The sequence below is a fragment of the Zosterops lateralis genome (assembly GCF_965231275.1).
Source record: "Zosterops lateralis genome assembly, chromosome: 3".
Taxonomy (NCBI): Eukaryota; Metazoa; Chordata; class Aves; order Passeriformes; family Zosteropidae; genus Zosterops; species Zosterops lateralis.
Window position 1 is genome coordinate 36,460,998 of NC_139764.1, and position 15,394 is coordinate 36,476,391.

General features: G+C 44.8%; 1 protein-coding gene across 1 annotated transcript; it reads right to left on the reverse strand.

Moving 5' to 3' along the window:
* Positions 1–767: 767 nt before the first annotated feature.
* Positions 768–11,852, reverse strand: LOC310907242 (epoxide hydrolase 1-like). Its single transcript, XM_083857263.1, has 11 exons — positions 11,673–11,852; positions 10,349–10,372; positions 9,251–9,464; positions 7,440–7,620; positions 6,443–6,673; positions 5,958–6,087; positions 5,421–5,635; positions 3,658–3,766; positions 3,194–3,319; positions 962–2,176; positions 768–880 (listed from the first exon to the last, which is right to left on the reverse strand). The coding sequence occupies exons 1-10, from the start codon at positions 11,699–11,701 to the stop codon at positions 1,975–1,977; spliced, it is 1,461 nt and encodes a 486-aa protein (XP_083713389.1). The 5' UTR covers positions 11,702–11,852; the 3' UTR covers positions 768–880; positions 962–1,974.
* Positions 11,853–15,394: the final 3,542 nt, after the last annotated feature.

Below are 15,394 nucleotides of genomic sequence, written 5' to 3' on the forward strand. Positions count from 1 at the left end.
CCTACACTGCCTCAGCTGCTCCGGTGTGTGTCCCACTTGAGTACTCGGGTGCTTGCCCATCTATTTGATAAAATTCCACTTCCCCATAGTTCACTTTCTGTTCCTTAACATTCCAAAGTATGACTTAACAGCAACTGAAAAATCTTGTTGCTACTGTGACTTGGAGATTAAAAGAGACCAGTACAGTGGAAGCAGGGTCGCAATAAGCAATTCATACTTTTTTACTAATCGTTGCCTAACAGCCCTGACAATTGGTTAGATATAAGAGTAAGCAGTTTCTTTGCTAACTCTCTTCAGGGAGAGTTAGGAGTGCTACCCCAATAATGTAATTGTAACCAGAAGGGAGGGAGTAACTGCCTTCCCTGTTAACAAGCCAGCCGTTAAAAACCGTGTGGGGTATTGTTCCTTATCTCTGCTCAGTCTTTCATTACTCCCATGGGAATATCTTCTGTTAATGGACTATTAAAGCTCACTAATGGCATGACAAATCTCATCATCCTATTGTGAGATGTTCCATCCAAGGAGAAAGAGCCAAACCATTTCTACCTAGATAAAAACGGAGTTGTGCTTCCGTGCCAACCACGTCTGAGGCAGCTTGAACTCCTTCATAGGCAGCCAAGATCTCCTTCTCTGTGGGAGTGTAGTTGGCTTCGGAGCCTCTGTAACTTCGGCTCCAGAATCCCAATGGTCGGCCTCGAGCCTTCCCAGGCACCTTCTGCCACAGGCTCCAGGACAGACTGTTGTTCCCGGCTGCAGAGTAAAGCACATTCTTCACATCTGGTCCCGTCCTGACTGGGCCAAGGGCTACTGCGTGAGCAATCTCTTGCTCGATCTGAACAAAGGCTTGTTGCTATTCAGGGCCCCAGTGGATTACTCTCACCTGAGGAAGAAACTTAGATTTAAATGTTTCTGTAATGCATAGAAGTCAGGGGAATGTCACCAAGTTTAGCACTGTCTTTACCTGCTAAATTCCTGGTCTTAGTCAGATTGCATCACTTAGAATCAGAATCTGAGCCTGTTCTTCTGGACTGGTGTCTACTGCAGAATAGGACAGGGAGAGAAGCCCTGAGATGAGTGTGCTAGAACTAGATAGCAGCTGGAGTTGTCTTCACTAGTTGGCAATTATCTGTGCTGTAATGAGCTCAGTAGCTTCAAATAACTCCACCCCATTTGAAGGGAAATGTGAATGTAGTGGTAGTGAGGGTACTTGAAGTTACTAATGAAATATGCACAATGAGGTGGTAAAAATCCTTTGTGAGGAGGGTAAACACTTCACAATATACACTTGGTGCCTATTTTAACTTTGACCTTTTTGAATGGATTGAGATGATCGAAGTAGTAGGAACCTAATTTGATCTTTTTGAGCTTGGAGAACACTAGAACACTCTCTCTGCTGTATTATCCATTAATACCTGTTTACAATGTGCAGTCACTGCTTCTTAAGCTTGTCCTAGGGAAAAACTTAGGAGTGAAGAAAGCTGCCTTATGTGCAGCTGCCCACTTGAACATGAAATCTCAGGTCTCTTGAAGGAAATACAACTTGAATGTAGGAGTGTTTGTGCTCAGGAGATCAAAACACTTTACGCTTCCACCAAAGCTGCTTGTAACATGTTTAAGAATGCAGGTGCCTAAGTGTTAAAAGAAGCTTTTAAACAGAAGCCTTGACCAGTTCCTTTCTTCTTCAGATGAGTGCAATATTACTGCAATAAACTGTTTACATATTCTGTTATACTTGAACTATGAATGCAGCAATAATATGGTGCTGGGAATGAAAGAATACAAGATGCTTTTTGTATTTTTTTTTTTTTTCTTATGAAAACGTAGAACTTCATTTTAAAAATCAGTGCTGTAATTATCAAAATAAAATGCTGGTTTCTATATGATTATTTTGAGGGATTAAGCAAACCCAATCTAAAGGTTCTGCCACTGGTAGAATAACGTGCTTCAATTCTATGCATGTATTTCAACTGTGGCTCACAGCTGTTCCACTTTTTGGACAAACTGAATAATGTCTTGTGCCAGAAGCTTTGGTTCCTCGAAGGCAGCAAAATGCCCTCCACGTGGCATGTAAGTGTAACTGACGATGTTCTTGTAGACATCCTTTGCCCAAACTCGTGGTACATGTACAATCTCCTGAGGAAAAGCTGCGATTCCTGTGGGAACATACACGCCAATCCTAGAAGACATAAGTTAATTGCATTGATGAAACAAGTCCTGGGGGAGGTCTATAAAAACCTCTGTCTCTGGTAACACATCCAGCTGGAGAAGTTTCCCCACTTTGTGCAGTGCACCTCATGTTCTGCACTCTGCTGAGGAGCTACATTTCTATTTAGGTATCATTGGGTTTAAGAAGATTATACCTGTAGAGGTGTAAAGTAGAGCTTTGCACACAGGTTGATCTTGAAATGTTTTCCATCTTTGAGTTTAACTTTTGTAAGCTGCAGTGTTGTGCTACATGATAAGATACCACACCTCTTTGAGAAATAAGCCAGCTCCTGTTTGCTTTAGAATTTGGTACCAAATGCATAACAAATGCCTTTCTGAGGAGGAAAGGTAGGCTGGTACAGAACACACGATTGGGGATACAAGCATCATAGTCACCCTAGGACAGCTGGTTTAGTCCACAAAGAAAAAGACTCCCCCATTTGTTTAGATGATCAGCTACTTGGAGAAGTCTGCTCAGCAACATTTGTAGTCAGCCTCTCTTAGAATCATCTTAATGTACAAGCTGTCACATGGTGCTGAGTTTCAAGTACTGCTCTCCAAGTTGCTGCCCCAGGTTTGTGCTTAATTCTTGTAGTTCTTAGTTTATCTTCCAGCAAGCAGTAGCCTTCCTAATTCAGTTTAAACTTCTCTCTTAGATGTTCCTGTGATCTTTTGTTTTGTTTTTACTGAACTGGGCTACGAGTCACATTTGTCTAGTGAATAAGTATATAGACTTGTATTTTCAATGCAAGACTGTGCTTGGTGCTTTGGTAAGTCTTTGCACTGTCTTGGCTGCAAGCTACCTTGTGTGCATTATAGGTTCAAAAGAAAAGTGACCCTTAGCTATATTTATCAAAAGCAAGTAAGAATTTGGACTTTTATTTGTCTTACAACTAATTAAGTTTGCTGTTGTAAGTGATCTAACTTGATACAGGCAAATGTTTTAACCTCCTTTGCAAATCTGCCTTACAACTTGCCACATAATTACCTGTTATGAGCACATAGATCAGGGTCCTTGGCAAAGTTTTCCTTGTAGTATCGCATTGAGGACACAATGGAGGACGTCACCCAATAAATCATCACATTGGTCAAAAGCTCATCAAGAGAGTATTTGCTGTTGGGAGAGAGAGGAAGAAATTTAACTGGAAGCTGTTCCTCAGTGCTCTGTACTGAGTTCAGGCCCTGAAGAACTGCTGTCCCTCTTAATCTCCACTTATTTTCAAGCAGCAAATTAATCACCACCTGTGTGTCCAGAGCAAAACCGCCTGGTGCTGACGCAGTAGTGTGCAGGCAGTCTGCTGTAAGTTTAAACTACTGCTTTCATGTCGGCCTTTCATCCTTAAATTTCAGTTTTGACAGGCCAGTATTTTACCTGTATCCTCATATTAGTTCCGACCAGTCATTCTTTTAATGAGACTTCTCACAGAATAGCATCATAACATAACATCTTACCTTTCCAAGCCTCCATCACCTCTCTCCCGAAATGATTTGTCTGTCCAGGTTGAGAATTTCTCCAGGATATATGCAGCAAGCCCCACTGGGGAGTCATTCAGTCCACAACCTAATTGAGGAGAAGAGAAGGGCTGTTGCAGTTGCCTGGCATTGCAATACTTCAGTGCAAGTTAAACAGGACTTTCATGAAGTGTTCAAAGTTTTCTAGAGAATTTGATATAGAGTGTGTATTTATCTATCACTTATAGTACTTTATTTGTGAACAAATTCCCTGCAAAGGAATTCTGGCTGTAACTGAGAGCACTACAAATTCAGGTAATTTCTATATAAAAGAAGCTGAGAGATAAGGAAGTTCCACTGGCTTCTTGGTGATGTGTGGCAAAAGTAGCAAATCCAGATGCAGAGAGATGACACTCTGAAAAGAAATTTCAGATAAAATATTTGGGAGCACTGTCCTGATTAGGATGGGATGTATTCTTCTGATTCTAAGATATATTTATGAAACAGGGCTAACAGGAATGCAACAGATACAAAATATCATGGATTCTGTGTCTTTGCTTTTTTTTTTTTTTTTTTTTTAGTTTGAGTTTGAGTTTGCAAAATTTGCCCTAATCAAAGCTGCCCTTGATCCAGCTGACTTTTTAGAGCACTACCTTTGACTCATGGATTCTTTCACGTGGCAGCAGCCAAATTTGAACCCATTGTGATTTTCTTCCTCTGCTTAAACTGCTTTGGACTTTGTTGATATCACTTTTTATTGGCTGGTTTTATCAACCAGTCATTTATAAACCAAAGCTTGGATAGCTTTCAATTTTGCATCTAATTATTAACTTTTATTCCTAGAGAAATTAGGATCTTGTTGAAGGGTATAGATGTCAGCCCAGATTTTTGTGATTCTCTCTCTCCCCTGGAACTTGCTGATTCATTCCTGAGCTTGGAATAAAAATCTTCATTTTTTTCTGTGGATACCTTCACTTTTTGGCCCTTAAAAACACCCAAGCAACCAGAAACACCACCACCATAATTCCCTCCCACCTGGTATATTGTTTATCTTCTTTCATTTCTTTGGATTTGTGATCTCTTCAAGCAATAGTCTAGGCATTTGTTGACATTCCAATTTGATCTTCTTCATCTCCTTTAATGGATTGCTGGGAGGGGGGGCTGTTTGTTCTCTGATCTCCAAATCTGTCACCAGCCTGAGACAGCTCTGCTGTCTTTCCTGATGAGGGATTATTTCAATAAAGCAATACCTCAGAATCCTCTCTAGTGGGAGCTGATGCAAAGAATTCCTTTAAGCATTATGAAATGGCCATATCTTTCTTCATAGTCCTAATCCACTGGCCCCAGGATATCAGCATTCTGGCTTTTCAGGTGTTTGAGCTTTGTCTACCTTTCTGCAACTTTCACATGGCACCTCCTTGCTTGTGATATTTTCCTTGTTTTCAGCCCCATTTACTTCTCAAAGCTTAAATTTCGTGACCCTATGTTTTACTTTTGAGAAACTCAAAGGGGTTTGTTCTCAAGAAAACTGGCATGCTAGTTAAAAGACCTTGAAAAGTTATACTTGAAATCTCTGTCTTTTTTTGAGTGGTTCCTTTTAACTTCATTTTACACAGGTCTCATCCCTATCAACTCACTGCCCACATGAGTCTTGTACTCAGTCACCAGAATTCATTGCTTCTCAAATTTGGCTGGCCTTTGTTTTCATGTACCACGAGTGATTAGTGTACCATGTTCACAGGGATACAGAGGAGGTACATTACCTGCAGTGTCAGGTTTGGTGGCTTGGATGTGTAAGTATCCAGACTCTTGCAGGACGTCATATACGTTCTTCTGCATGAAAGGGTAGAACCGTCGAGCGTCTTCCCTAGTGAAGCCTACAAGCCATGGTACATAAGCCCCAAGCATTGTACAAATCATCCTTCTCAAACTTTGTCCGGCGATGAAAATGAGATTCAGATGAAGCCCTTTCACAGATCTAAAAGTAAATTAAGGAATAGAGGGTTAAATCAAGCAATTTTCTGTCTCCAAGTTTTCTAGAAAACAACTCAGACTGCAGCTGTGAGATAAGCACTAGACTGAATCAAATACACAAAGCCTATCAGGTTCATCATGATTAAAAAAAAAAAATACAATAAAAAGCATATGAATGCAATTGAATATGCAGGATGGGGTATCCCCGGAGCAAACAAAGCAGAAGGAGATGAGAAAGAGGGCAAACCAAAGGTAGGACTATGGAGCTGGAAGGTAGGGTAGGAACTGGAGGCAGATTTTCTGCACTGATTCCCTTTGCTACTTACTGTGGCAGCATCTGGGCCATGTTTGTGGTAATACGAGATCCCCAGTCTCCTCCCTGTATGTAGTATTCCCTGAAGCCCAATCTGCTCATCAGCTTATGAAATATGCGAGCAGTTGCTACGGAGTCAAACTCTGTAGGTAGAGAGAAACAAAGGAGACCTGTTTGTCCTAGTGTCCCTCCCCTGGCCAAAGACTGTGACCTGACCAAGGCACACGTGTGTGGAGCTGTGGGAAGGGACAGTGTGCAATGCTGATCTGCCTCACTCCTTGGGAAGAAAGTGGACACAAGATGAAAGAAATTCAGTAGAAAGCTAAATCAGACCTGACTTCCAGTTACCATTGTGTTGCAAATCTCCACAGCCAGCCCCAGAGCCTCAGACACATGGGTCTTAGTGAAGAGCCAGGCATCTGCACTTACAAACTGCCAGGGATGGTTGAGATTTTACTCCAAAAACTGCAATTCCAACAGAGCCTTTTCATTGCTTACCTTTCTGGTGAGGGGCCTCTGAGAAGCCATATCCTGGGATGGAGGGGCAGATGACCTCAAACACCACATCACCCTCATTCAGGCCGTGCTTGGCTGGCTCCATGAGCAGAGGGATGATCTTGTAGAACTCATAGAAGGAGCCGGGCCAGCCGTGGACCAGCAGCAGAGGTCGAACAGCTTGACCATGTGGAACATAGGATGGCTTCACATGGATAAAATGGATATTAATCCCTGCCACACATCCAAAAAAGAAAAATTAAAATTCTGGAACCATCATAGTTGCTGCTCTGCATTCTGTAGAAGGAGGGCAGCAAAACTGTAATTACCAGCTGGAGCAGCAGTTCCACAATCAGCCCACTGCAAGCAGATGCCTGGCTGAAAGGGGATGCCTGGCATAGTATCTGCTGTCTCATCTTTTACATACAGACAGAGATATTGACCCCAGCCACACATATTGGGGTCACTGGAGATTAGTATCCATCTCCTGAGAAACTGGTCTCAGAGTATATAATAGAGCTGCACTTGAATGAATAGCATAATGTGAGTAAGATACATGCAAAAACATTACAGTAGTTAAAAGTGAAACATGAAAAAGGGCAAGATAGAAATCTAACCTAGAGATCACTTACGTAAAGTCTGACTAAGCTCACCTGGCTAAACTACTGGATGGTAGGGAGGGATTTTCCAGCCTCAGTCTGGCTAAATTTTGCAGTTTTCAAATGTGGTTTCAAGGCAACAGCTGAAGAGCACCTCAGCATTAGTTAGCACGGGTTCAGAGCCACATGAAACCCATCTTGAAGCAGACCTAATCTTATGGCCACTGCGTAGTAGTCTTGATTCCTCTAAGGCTATTAATAATAGAGGCTCCACTAGTTATATTCCACTCATATCACTAAGCTGTTATGCAGATTATCTCAAATATTGTCACCTCTTACATCTCCCCTTCTCACTGTGCATTTCCAAGTGAGACCTGTTCAAGCCACAGAGGCCCCCTCACCTTCAATGGTGGTGTGGAAGTGGGGATATTTGTTCAGCTCTTCCACTTGCTTGCGCCAGTCAAACTGATTCCTCCAGTAATCCACCACCTTCCGCAGGTAGGTGGAGTTGAAGCCATACTGGAAGGCAGCTCCTTCCACGTGCGGTGTGAAGCGGAACTGATCCAAGCGTCGGTGCAGATCCTATGGAAGGAAGCCCTTCTTGCCAGGCTGGCCAGCTCCTGGCATGTGCCCTGTGCCAGAGCAGCCACAGACAGGCTCCTCTGGCATTTGTATTGCTCTCTGGGACACCACAAGCCCTCCTGAAGAGGTGCCATATTCTACCATGACCGCCTGAATTGTTTATATGAGGAATACAATTTTCTACAGGTTATAAGTTCCCCATGGGCACCCAGGAGTACTGGGTCCTACTCTTGGCTTGCTGCTAACTCCAGGGTTTTTGGTGCTTGGAGCTTGGCAGTGCTGCTGGCTAGGAGAATAAGAATCTCACCTTGAGCTCCTGGCTGCTTGTTGGGAGTTAGGTTTGATCCTTTTTTATTTTAAACAATTTTTTCCCCATAAGTTACCAAGGAGACTAAGTGTTGGATACTTAAGAGTACTTGACCAAAACAAAGAGGTGGCCAAAGCTCGGCTGGGGAGATTTTTCTTTATCTGTTGTCACTCCAGAGGGGAGAGGGTAACTGCTTTCTCTGATAACAAGCCAGCTGTTAAAAACCAGGTGGGGTATTGTTTCTTATCTCTGCTCAGTCTTCCACTGCCTCCCAAGCCAGCTGTTATCTCTGTTCACTCTTCCACTACCCCCATGGGAATATCTTCTGTTAATGGACTATTAAAGCTCACCAGTGGCATGACACATTTCATCATCCTATTGTGAGATGCTCCATCCAAGGAGAAAGAGCCAAACCATTTCTACCTAGATAAAAAGGAGCCACAGGTGTCCCCGGGCACTCTGGTGTTCCCACAGGACTCCCAAAAGAAGACCAGACCCACCTCTAGACCCTTGGCTCCACAGGACCATCTCTGCCTCTAACAGGACCACATCTGCCACTCCAGGAGGGCTGACTTTTGGACTGTTTCCAACGCCCTGACTAACAGGGCATCAGGTTGTATTTCTGACTCTGTCAGAGTTTTCTAGGATTTCTTGTTTGTTTGTTTGCTTATTCTTTTCTACTACAACATTTGTATTTTTTGTTATCCCTAGTAAAGAACTGCTATACCTATTCCCAAAATCTTTGCCTGACAGCCTTTTAATTGCAAATTTATAATAATTTAGAAAAGAGGGAGGAGGCTTACATTCCAAAGGTGACTGCAATCTTTCCTAGCAGATACCTGTCTATCTAAACCAAGACAGTGCTACATAGTCAGATAATTAGAGACAGGCATGCAGGGATGGAGAAGCTACAACTCAGTCAAGATGCCTTCCCTCTTCAGCCCTACAGCCCTTTCCTCTGTAGAAGCCCCTCCATCCTGTCCTACTGGTGCCACTGCTGTCCCAATGCCCTCCTGCCCTGCTCCCTCATTCACAGACCCTGCTGCTCAAAGTGTGGCCTTTCTGCAGGAGAAGCCCCAGCTTGCACATAGGGGCTGTTGTCTCAGAAAGTCTTTAGGGGACATTGCAATGGATTGGAGCTCACACCCCCTTCATAAAGAATGGTGAGCCAGAGCATCATCTAATGGAGCTGGGTAGCTGCCCTAGCACATGGAAGTGCCCTGGTGTCACCCCCACGGCATCACCTCAAAGCAGTGAGGTGGGTGAGGGACTGCCCCCCCCTTGCAGCTTTCTGCCCCTCCTTACCCCCCCAGCCAGCAGTACCTCAATTTCTTTGTCAGATGTTTCAATCTTGAAGGGACGGATGGTTGCATCTTCTTTCCCTTTGAAGCGCTTTTCACTTGGGCCCCACCACCCATCGCCCATGTCAAGAGTCTCCCTCCTGCGTCCAGATCTGAGCCAGTAAAGCAGCATCCCTCCAACCCCCAGGGCGGCCGCGGGGACCAGGACTGCATTCTTCTCAGAGTATTCAAAAGACCTGGGGAGGCACAAAATTGCCTGTGTTCAACAACAGCAGTGTCAAAGGGACTTAGGCTGAGGCTTGTTTGCACATCCATTGGTCTGAGCAGGGACAAATGCCTACAAATCCCAGGCAGTCAGGAGGGACTGGGCATTTCTGTTATTTCTGAAGATCACAGCTAAGATTTGGGGTAGGGTTCTATCTACCAAGGCTTCTTAGGGGTCTCAAGTCATTGCTGATCAGAACTTGCTGATCACAAGTCTTCCTCATCCCTTTCCTTGTGAATCAGGATGCCCAGGGGGAGAAAGTTCAATAGGATATGGGCCAATCTACTTTGAGGCAGGTACTGCAGTGTGATGAGACAGTAGCAGCTGGACTTGTCCAGGAATAAAAACTGCATGGGCAGAGTGGGCTGAGGAGTAGAAGGAGAGACAAAAGTCTTCAGTGGCTGAAAAGAGCTGGATGTGCTGGACATGCTCCTCTTGCCAGTGCTTCATACACAACCCCTCTACAGACTGAATCATCTCTTAGGGCAATCCTGGCTCTCCTCCACAGCTGTCAAGTAAGGAGTGTCTGCTGGTGCCTGTTTCTGTTCTAGACAGCAAGGTCCCAGACTTGAGATGTGGGAACTAAGTTACCAGAGCTGGAGTTGACAGGCATGCAGTCCTAAATGTAGTGTACTTTCCCATGCCTCTGACTTGTGTTTCGAGGTCTCCAGCTTTCCTTGGGGATTAATAAGGGTGTCTGGGGCTCCTGCAGGGGGCTGCAAGGGGGCTGTGAGTGAAGATTTTGTTGCTGCTGTCATCCAGAATATGGAAGGGATGATGGGCACTATCCAAAAGAGGCGATCAGGGCACTAACCAAAAGAGGATACCACAGCACAGAACAGCTCTTCCACTCACCTGATCCGGGACAAGACGCTCTCCCTACAAAAGGGGAAAAAACAGAAAGATCCTTATAATATGAGGTGTAAAGAATGTGCTCCACCAGCACCACTCATTGCCCAGGGATGTAATCACAAGCTGTTTATCATCTGCCATTATTTTTCCTGTTCTTTGGATAGGATGGGCAGAGAGGGGCTCACAAAGCATTGCCCCTGTACAAAGAGACAGTGTTTCTGGACTGTGCTTTAGCTAGATAATTTGTTGCCATAATATTCTCCCCTCCAGCACAATTTAGATAAAAGGCAGTAAAACAACTGCATAGGTGTTCTTGCAGTGTTTCATCCCGTGAGCAGCTGTGTAACTGCAGCCAAGAAAATCGTTTACTTTGACTTCTGTGTTGCAATAAGTGCACGGCCTCACCAGGGCAATTCCAAGCTCCAGGGTTATTCTGCTGCCAGCCATGTGGTGCTGTGCTGATCGTGCTGCAGGCGATCTCTGACCAGCAGAGGCTTGAGGGACCCTTCCCTGCGCAGAATTTAATGAGCTGCTCTACCTTTGACACTTCTAGTCACCCCTGACTGGATATCAAGCCTTTAGGTCTCCCCTGCCTGCTAGAAAAAGAAAGTATCCTCGTCAGTTCCCTTTAAGCCTAGTAGATTCTGGTACAAAAACACAATCTAAAACCGAGCAACAACAGAAGCAAGTCTTGTTACTCTGCCTTGTGGGACGCAGCAACATTAGGGAGTATTTGGTATAATAATTATAGTACTTTGAGAAACAAATCAAAACAAATGCCAAAAAAGAAAAGGACTTGCTAATCCATGAAAAACCCAGTCCGGTGGGTGTTTGTAGTCACCTAGAATTGTTTCCCTCTGCTGTCTGAAGTGCAGACCCTGGAGCCTGTACTGGGTACCCCAGTAGCCTCCAGGGCAATTTGCTAACCCTTGCTCAGACAGTGTCACTACGTGTGATTTTTTTTTTCCTTAAATCACTTCCAGACATGAAAGAACAGGGCTCCTAAGAACAAATAGCTTATGCAACAGGTAGGAATATGTCCGTGCACTTACATCCCGGAGGTGGTGAGCAGAGCTGTGAAACCAGATACCGAGGCAGTAGCACACCCCCTGCCCTGCTGACAAAACAAGGCTGTCCCAGGAGCCACGGGACAGGCTGTGAGGGACACAAATCATGGCTCAGCCGGTGAACACCTCCTCCGCACTGAGGAGAGCTCGGCTGCCTGCTGTCACTCCCCGGTGACCCGGTGCCCCTCCCGGGCTCTCTGTCCCCCCCAGCCCCGGGAGCCCAGCCCGGGTCCCTCCTCCCCGAGCCGAGGAGATCTCACCATGCGTTTGGAAGGACCTCCCGCCACATGTCTGCTCGTCCTTGCCTGCCCGCCGCTCCGAGTGAGGACACAATCCCAGCTCCTCCTCTGGCGCCTTTCCCTTCTGCAGTGACGTTTTCTCGGGCACGAGGCAAACTACATCGTCCATCGGTGCCACCTATTGCCTGAGCCCGCAGCTGCAAATTGATCTCGGCAGCGGCCAAGTCCCGCCCGCAGCAGGGATGGCCCTGCGCTCCGGCTCCGTGCCCAGTGCACACAAGGGCTGCCCTCAGGGCCTCGCCACAACACCCGGCCTTACAGCAAACACCGGCTGGGCCATACAGAGCCTCATAGCGGGACCTTCAGCCAGCAGCCCGAGGGAAGGGACTCCTCACTCTCTCCACTGCCTCTGAGACCACATCTGGGTGGCCACAGGCACTCCTGGCCCTGCTGGTAGGAGACAGACTGGAGTGGGCCCAGGCCTGGAGTGCAGGGCCACCAAGCGCTGCCGGGCTGGGCCTCTGGTGTACAAGGAAAGTGAAGAATCTTCTTCATCCTGGAGAGGAAAGGATAAGGGGAGAGATCTTAGTGCTGTCTACAGTTAATAGTGAAAAGCTGAGGGGAAATGGACCCAGAGTCATCCTGGAGGAGCAGCAGGTGAAGGACAAAATGCAAGGACACAAACTGTAGTAACAGAAGTTAAGGTTAGATATGAGGAGAAATTACTCCTCCATTGAGGTATTCAGACGCTGGGACGGGCTCCAGAGAGGATGTGGGATTTTCATCCTTGGGGGCATTCCAAATTTGATAGGAATGAGGCACTAAGCAATCTGACACATCTGAACCTGTTCTGAGCAGGTGTTGGGATGAGCTCTCCTTCAGGTGTCTCTTGCAACCTGCATATCACTTTCCTGTATTACATGTGCACCCACGGTTTGCAGCAGCCAAAACATAAAGGAAAAGTTAAGTTTTTAATTTTCTACAGAAATCAGTGCTATGTTTTAGTTCAGATGACTAGATTTCATTTTCCTTGTAGCTGGTAAAAAAAGTCCTGGATGAAGGTTTCTCCTTCACAGGAATTCGACAGCTTGGGTAAATGAGAATTCAAAGCCTAAGGAGTATTGGGAGACGGGAAAGTGAGCAGAAGAGCAGTATGGAAAAAAGAATACATACATGAAAGAGGAAGGTGAATCACTGACATATTATGCACTATGTTCAGTATTTTGCCTTTTACATTTTCAACAAAAACATGTACTTCACTAAGGACTATTCTCCTTGCTTCCATGAATGGCAGAGTAGTGGCAGGGAGACTGTCACCAGGGTTTTATTTGATTTCAGTCAAGAAAGACTGATATTCATCCTTCTGTTACTTTGTTCTGCCTCTCAGAAGCCTCTAGTTAAAGATTCTTTTCCACTGTGCTGTCTCTGTTATTAAAGCTTCCACATAAAATACATTAGTGGAAGGCTTTATAAGCAAAAAAAGGAATTACAAGAGTAGGAGGAACAAAAATGAAACACAGCTTCCTAGCTTTTTTATGTTGACAACTTCTGTTGCCAGACAGGTATGTAGTAAAAGAAGCATTTACACTGCATCAAATCCACAATAACCCTGTGGGTATCCTAAATAGAAATGCTGTTAAGTGACTCACATATGTGCCTTCAGTTATTTACCAATGTTTATGGATCCAGGCCCCATGGCAAAAAGCACTTGAAACACTCCAATGACCTCCACATTCAGGAGTCAACAATGGTTCAAAATGAAATATTTACTAAGTTCTTCCATGTAAACAGTTACCTCTGATTATCCAGCCAGCTACTAGAGCTGGTGATTACTACCTCTTGGTGCTAGCTTGCTCCCATTTTGTCATTTTGTGCTGCAGCCCCTGAGTACTGTGCAGCTTGCCTGCCTCTCCTTCCATGGCAGTGCAGCAACTCCGAGACTGGATGTACCCAGGTGTCCTTTCTGCTGCAACTTCTGTGACTTCTCTGGCTTCAGGACATGAGTTTGGATTTGAACAACCACATTGTCATCAGGATGTGTCTGGATGGCATTGGATACAAATATTTCAGATGTGAAGGGGTGCCATTCTGCCTTCTGCCATGAACAGGTATCACTTTGCCATTATTACTCAGAGTCTCACTCTGAGGTGCCATGTGAAACTTGACTGGTTACTGACCAATTTGGGGTGGTCACAGCTTCTATGCAGAATAGCATTTTAGGTGTGCATAGCCACTCTCCAAGCTATTTTCATTCAAACAGCACACAGGAATTTTTTAGCATGTGGTTGATTTATCATTATTGATTTTACAACCATTAGGTGCCCTTGGACACTCACACTCAGCCCTGCCCTTTTGTTAAGGAATTAGCATATCAAACCGCAGAGCTGAAGGTGATAACACCACACCCTGCAACAGAGTTAAAGTTACAAGGACAGAAACTTTTTGAAAATTTTACTGGGGAAATGAAATAAAGCTTTCTGAAGAGAAAACACGTGGTAAAGGACTCTAGTCTTTTAACCGTACTGTTTCATACTGCTGCATGAAAGTTTTAAACTTGTGAGAGGGAGGAGAACTGATCCCTCTCCCTGCTCCAACATGTGATAAAAGTACTGGGAGTGTGTGGGAAGTGGTGGCCTTCCTAACAGTAACCAAGAAGGAACTGATATACTGTCGGGCTTCTCCAAAATTTTTGTTATTCATTCCAAAATTTAAAGGTCAGGCCTGAGACAAAAAACTCTTGGAACCACCCCCAGCTTACAAGTTCAAATATCGAAAATAGTTGTGTAAATTATCTAATATTAAGGTAATGTTAAACTTCACAGAAGGAAAGTGTCCCCTCCAAGAACACAGTGGAAATCATGGATGATCTGCTTGACTCTCGGGTGCTGAAAGATTGCTGCATGAACTTTCCCCCAGAGCCCGATTGTCCTTTGGACAGTTTTTGGACTCAAGAGGTGCTGGGGGGAATGAACTTCATAAAGGGATATTAACTAGATTTTTGAATAGCAGTTGCCCCTTACAGGAGTTTCAGCATGCTTTCCTCTTTTTTCCTTTCTACTCTGCCTGCTAGATGGGATCAGGAGATGAAAGGTACCTTGATTAGATCAAAAAATGTAAGGTCCTATGCAGTGGTTCTGGTCAATGTCCTGAGATCCAGGATCATTGTCAGGGACTTGATAAGTTTAGTGTCTTGAGATATTTTTGGGACACTTGGAATGCCTGCTTATATGCTGCTCTGTGAGGTGGTGCCCTGCCCTGCCCCCAGACTCCCCCCCAGACCTGGCAGAGCTATCAATCCATCAATGACATGGAGGGGCTGGTGCTAACTCAGCCCCTGGCTGGCCAAGCAACTGGAAGTCTCTCCTTAGGGAAAAGGCTCATGGAGGCTTAATAGATGGAGCACAGGGGCAGCACATAGTCTTGACCCTGCCAGCTTCCTGGGGTTCCTCTCTCACCCACAATGGAATTGTAGGAGGTGGGAGCTCTACATGTGTTTTTCTAAATCTCTTCTGTCTTTCTGTCTTTCTCTGTCTCTCTTATCGTAGTTCTCTTTTCCTGGAACTTTGTGGGTAACACAAGATCTCATAGGTTTAAAGGTTACTAGGTGAAATGGGCTAAGTAAGTGCCAAGTACTAAATTAATACTAAGTAATGCTATGATAAGTGGTTTTATCTTGAATATGGTGTAATATTTAATCCCATTGCCAAAGTCCCTTTATTTTCTATGTTTTTGCCAGTAAACTT

What these genes read in the sequence shown, in the direction of transcription:
- LOC310907242 (XM_083857263.1), bottom strand. Translation starts at nt 11,701, where the DNA reads ATGTGGCGGGAGGTCCTTCCAAACGCATG. An exon ending in AGAGGCCCCTCACCAGAAAG is followed by an intron (nt 6,088 to 6,442) that starts GTAAGCAATGAA and finishes CTCTACCTACAG; the next exon opens with AGTTTGACTCCGTAGCAACT. An exon ending in CACCAAACCTGACACTGCAG is followed by an intron (nt 3,767 to 5,420) that starts GTAATGTACCTC and finishes CTCCTCAATTAG; the next exon opens with GTTGTGGACTGAATGACTCC.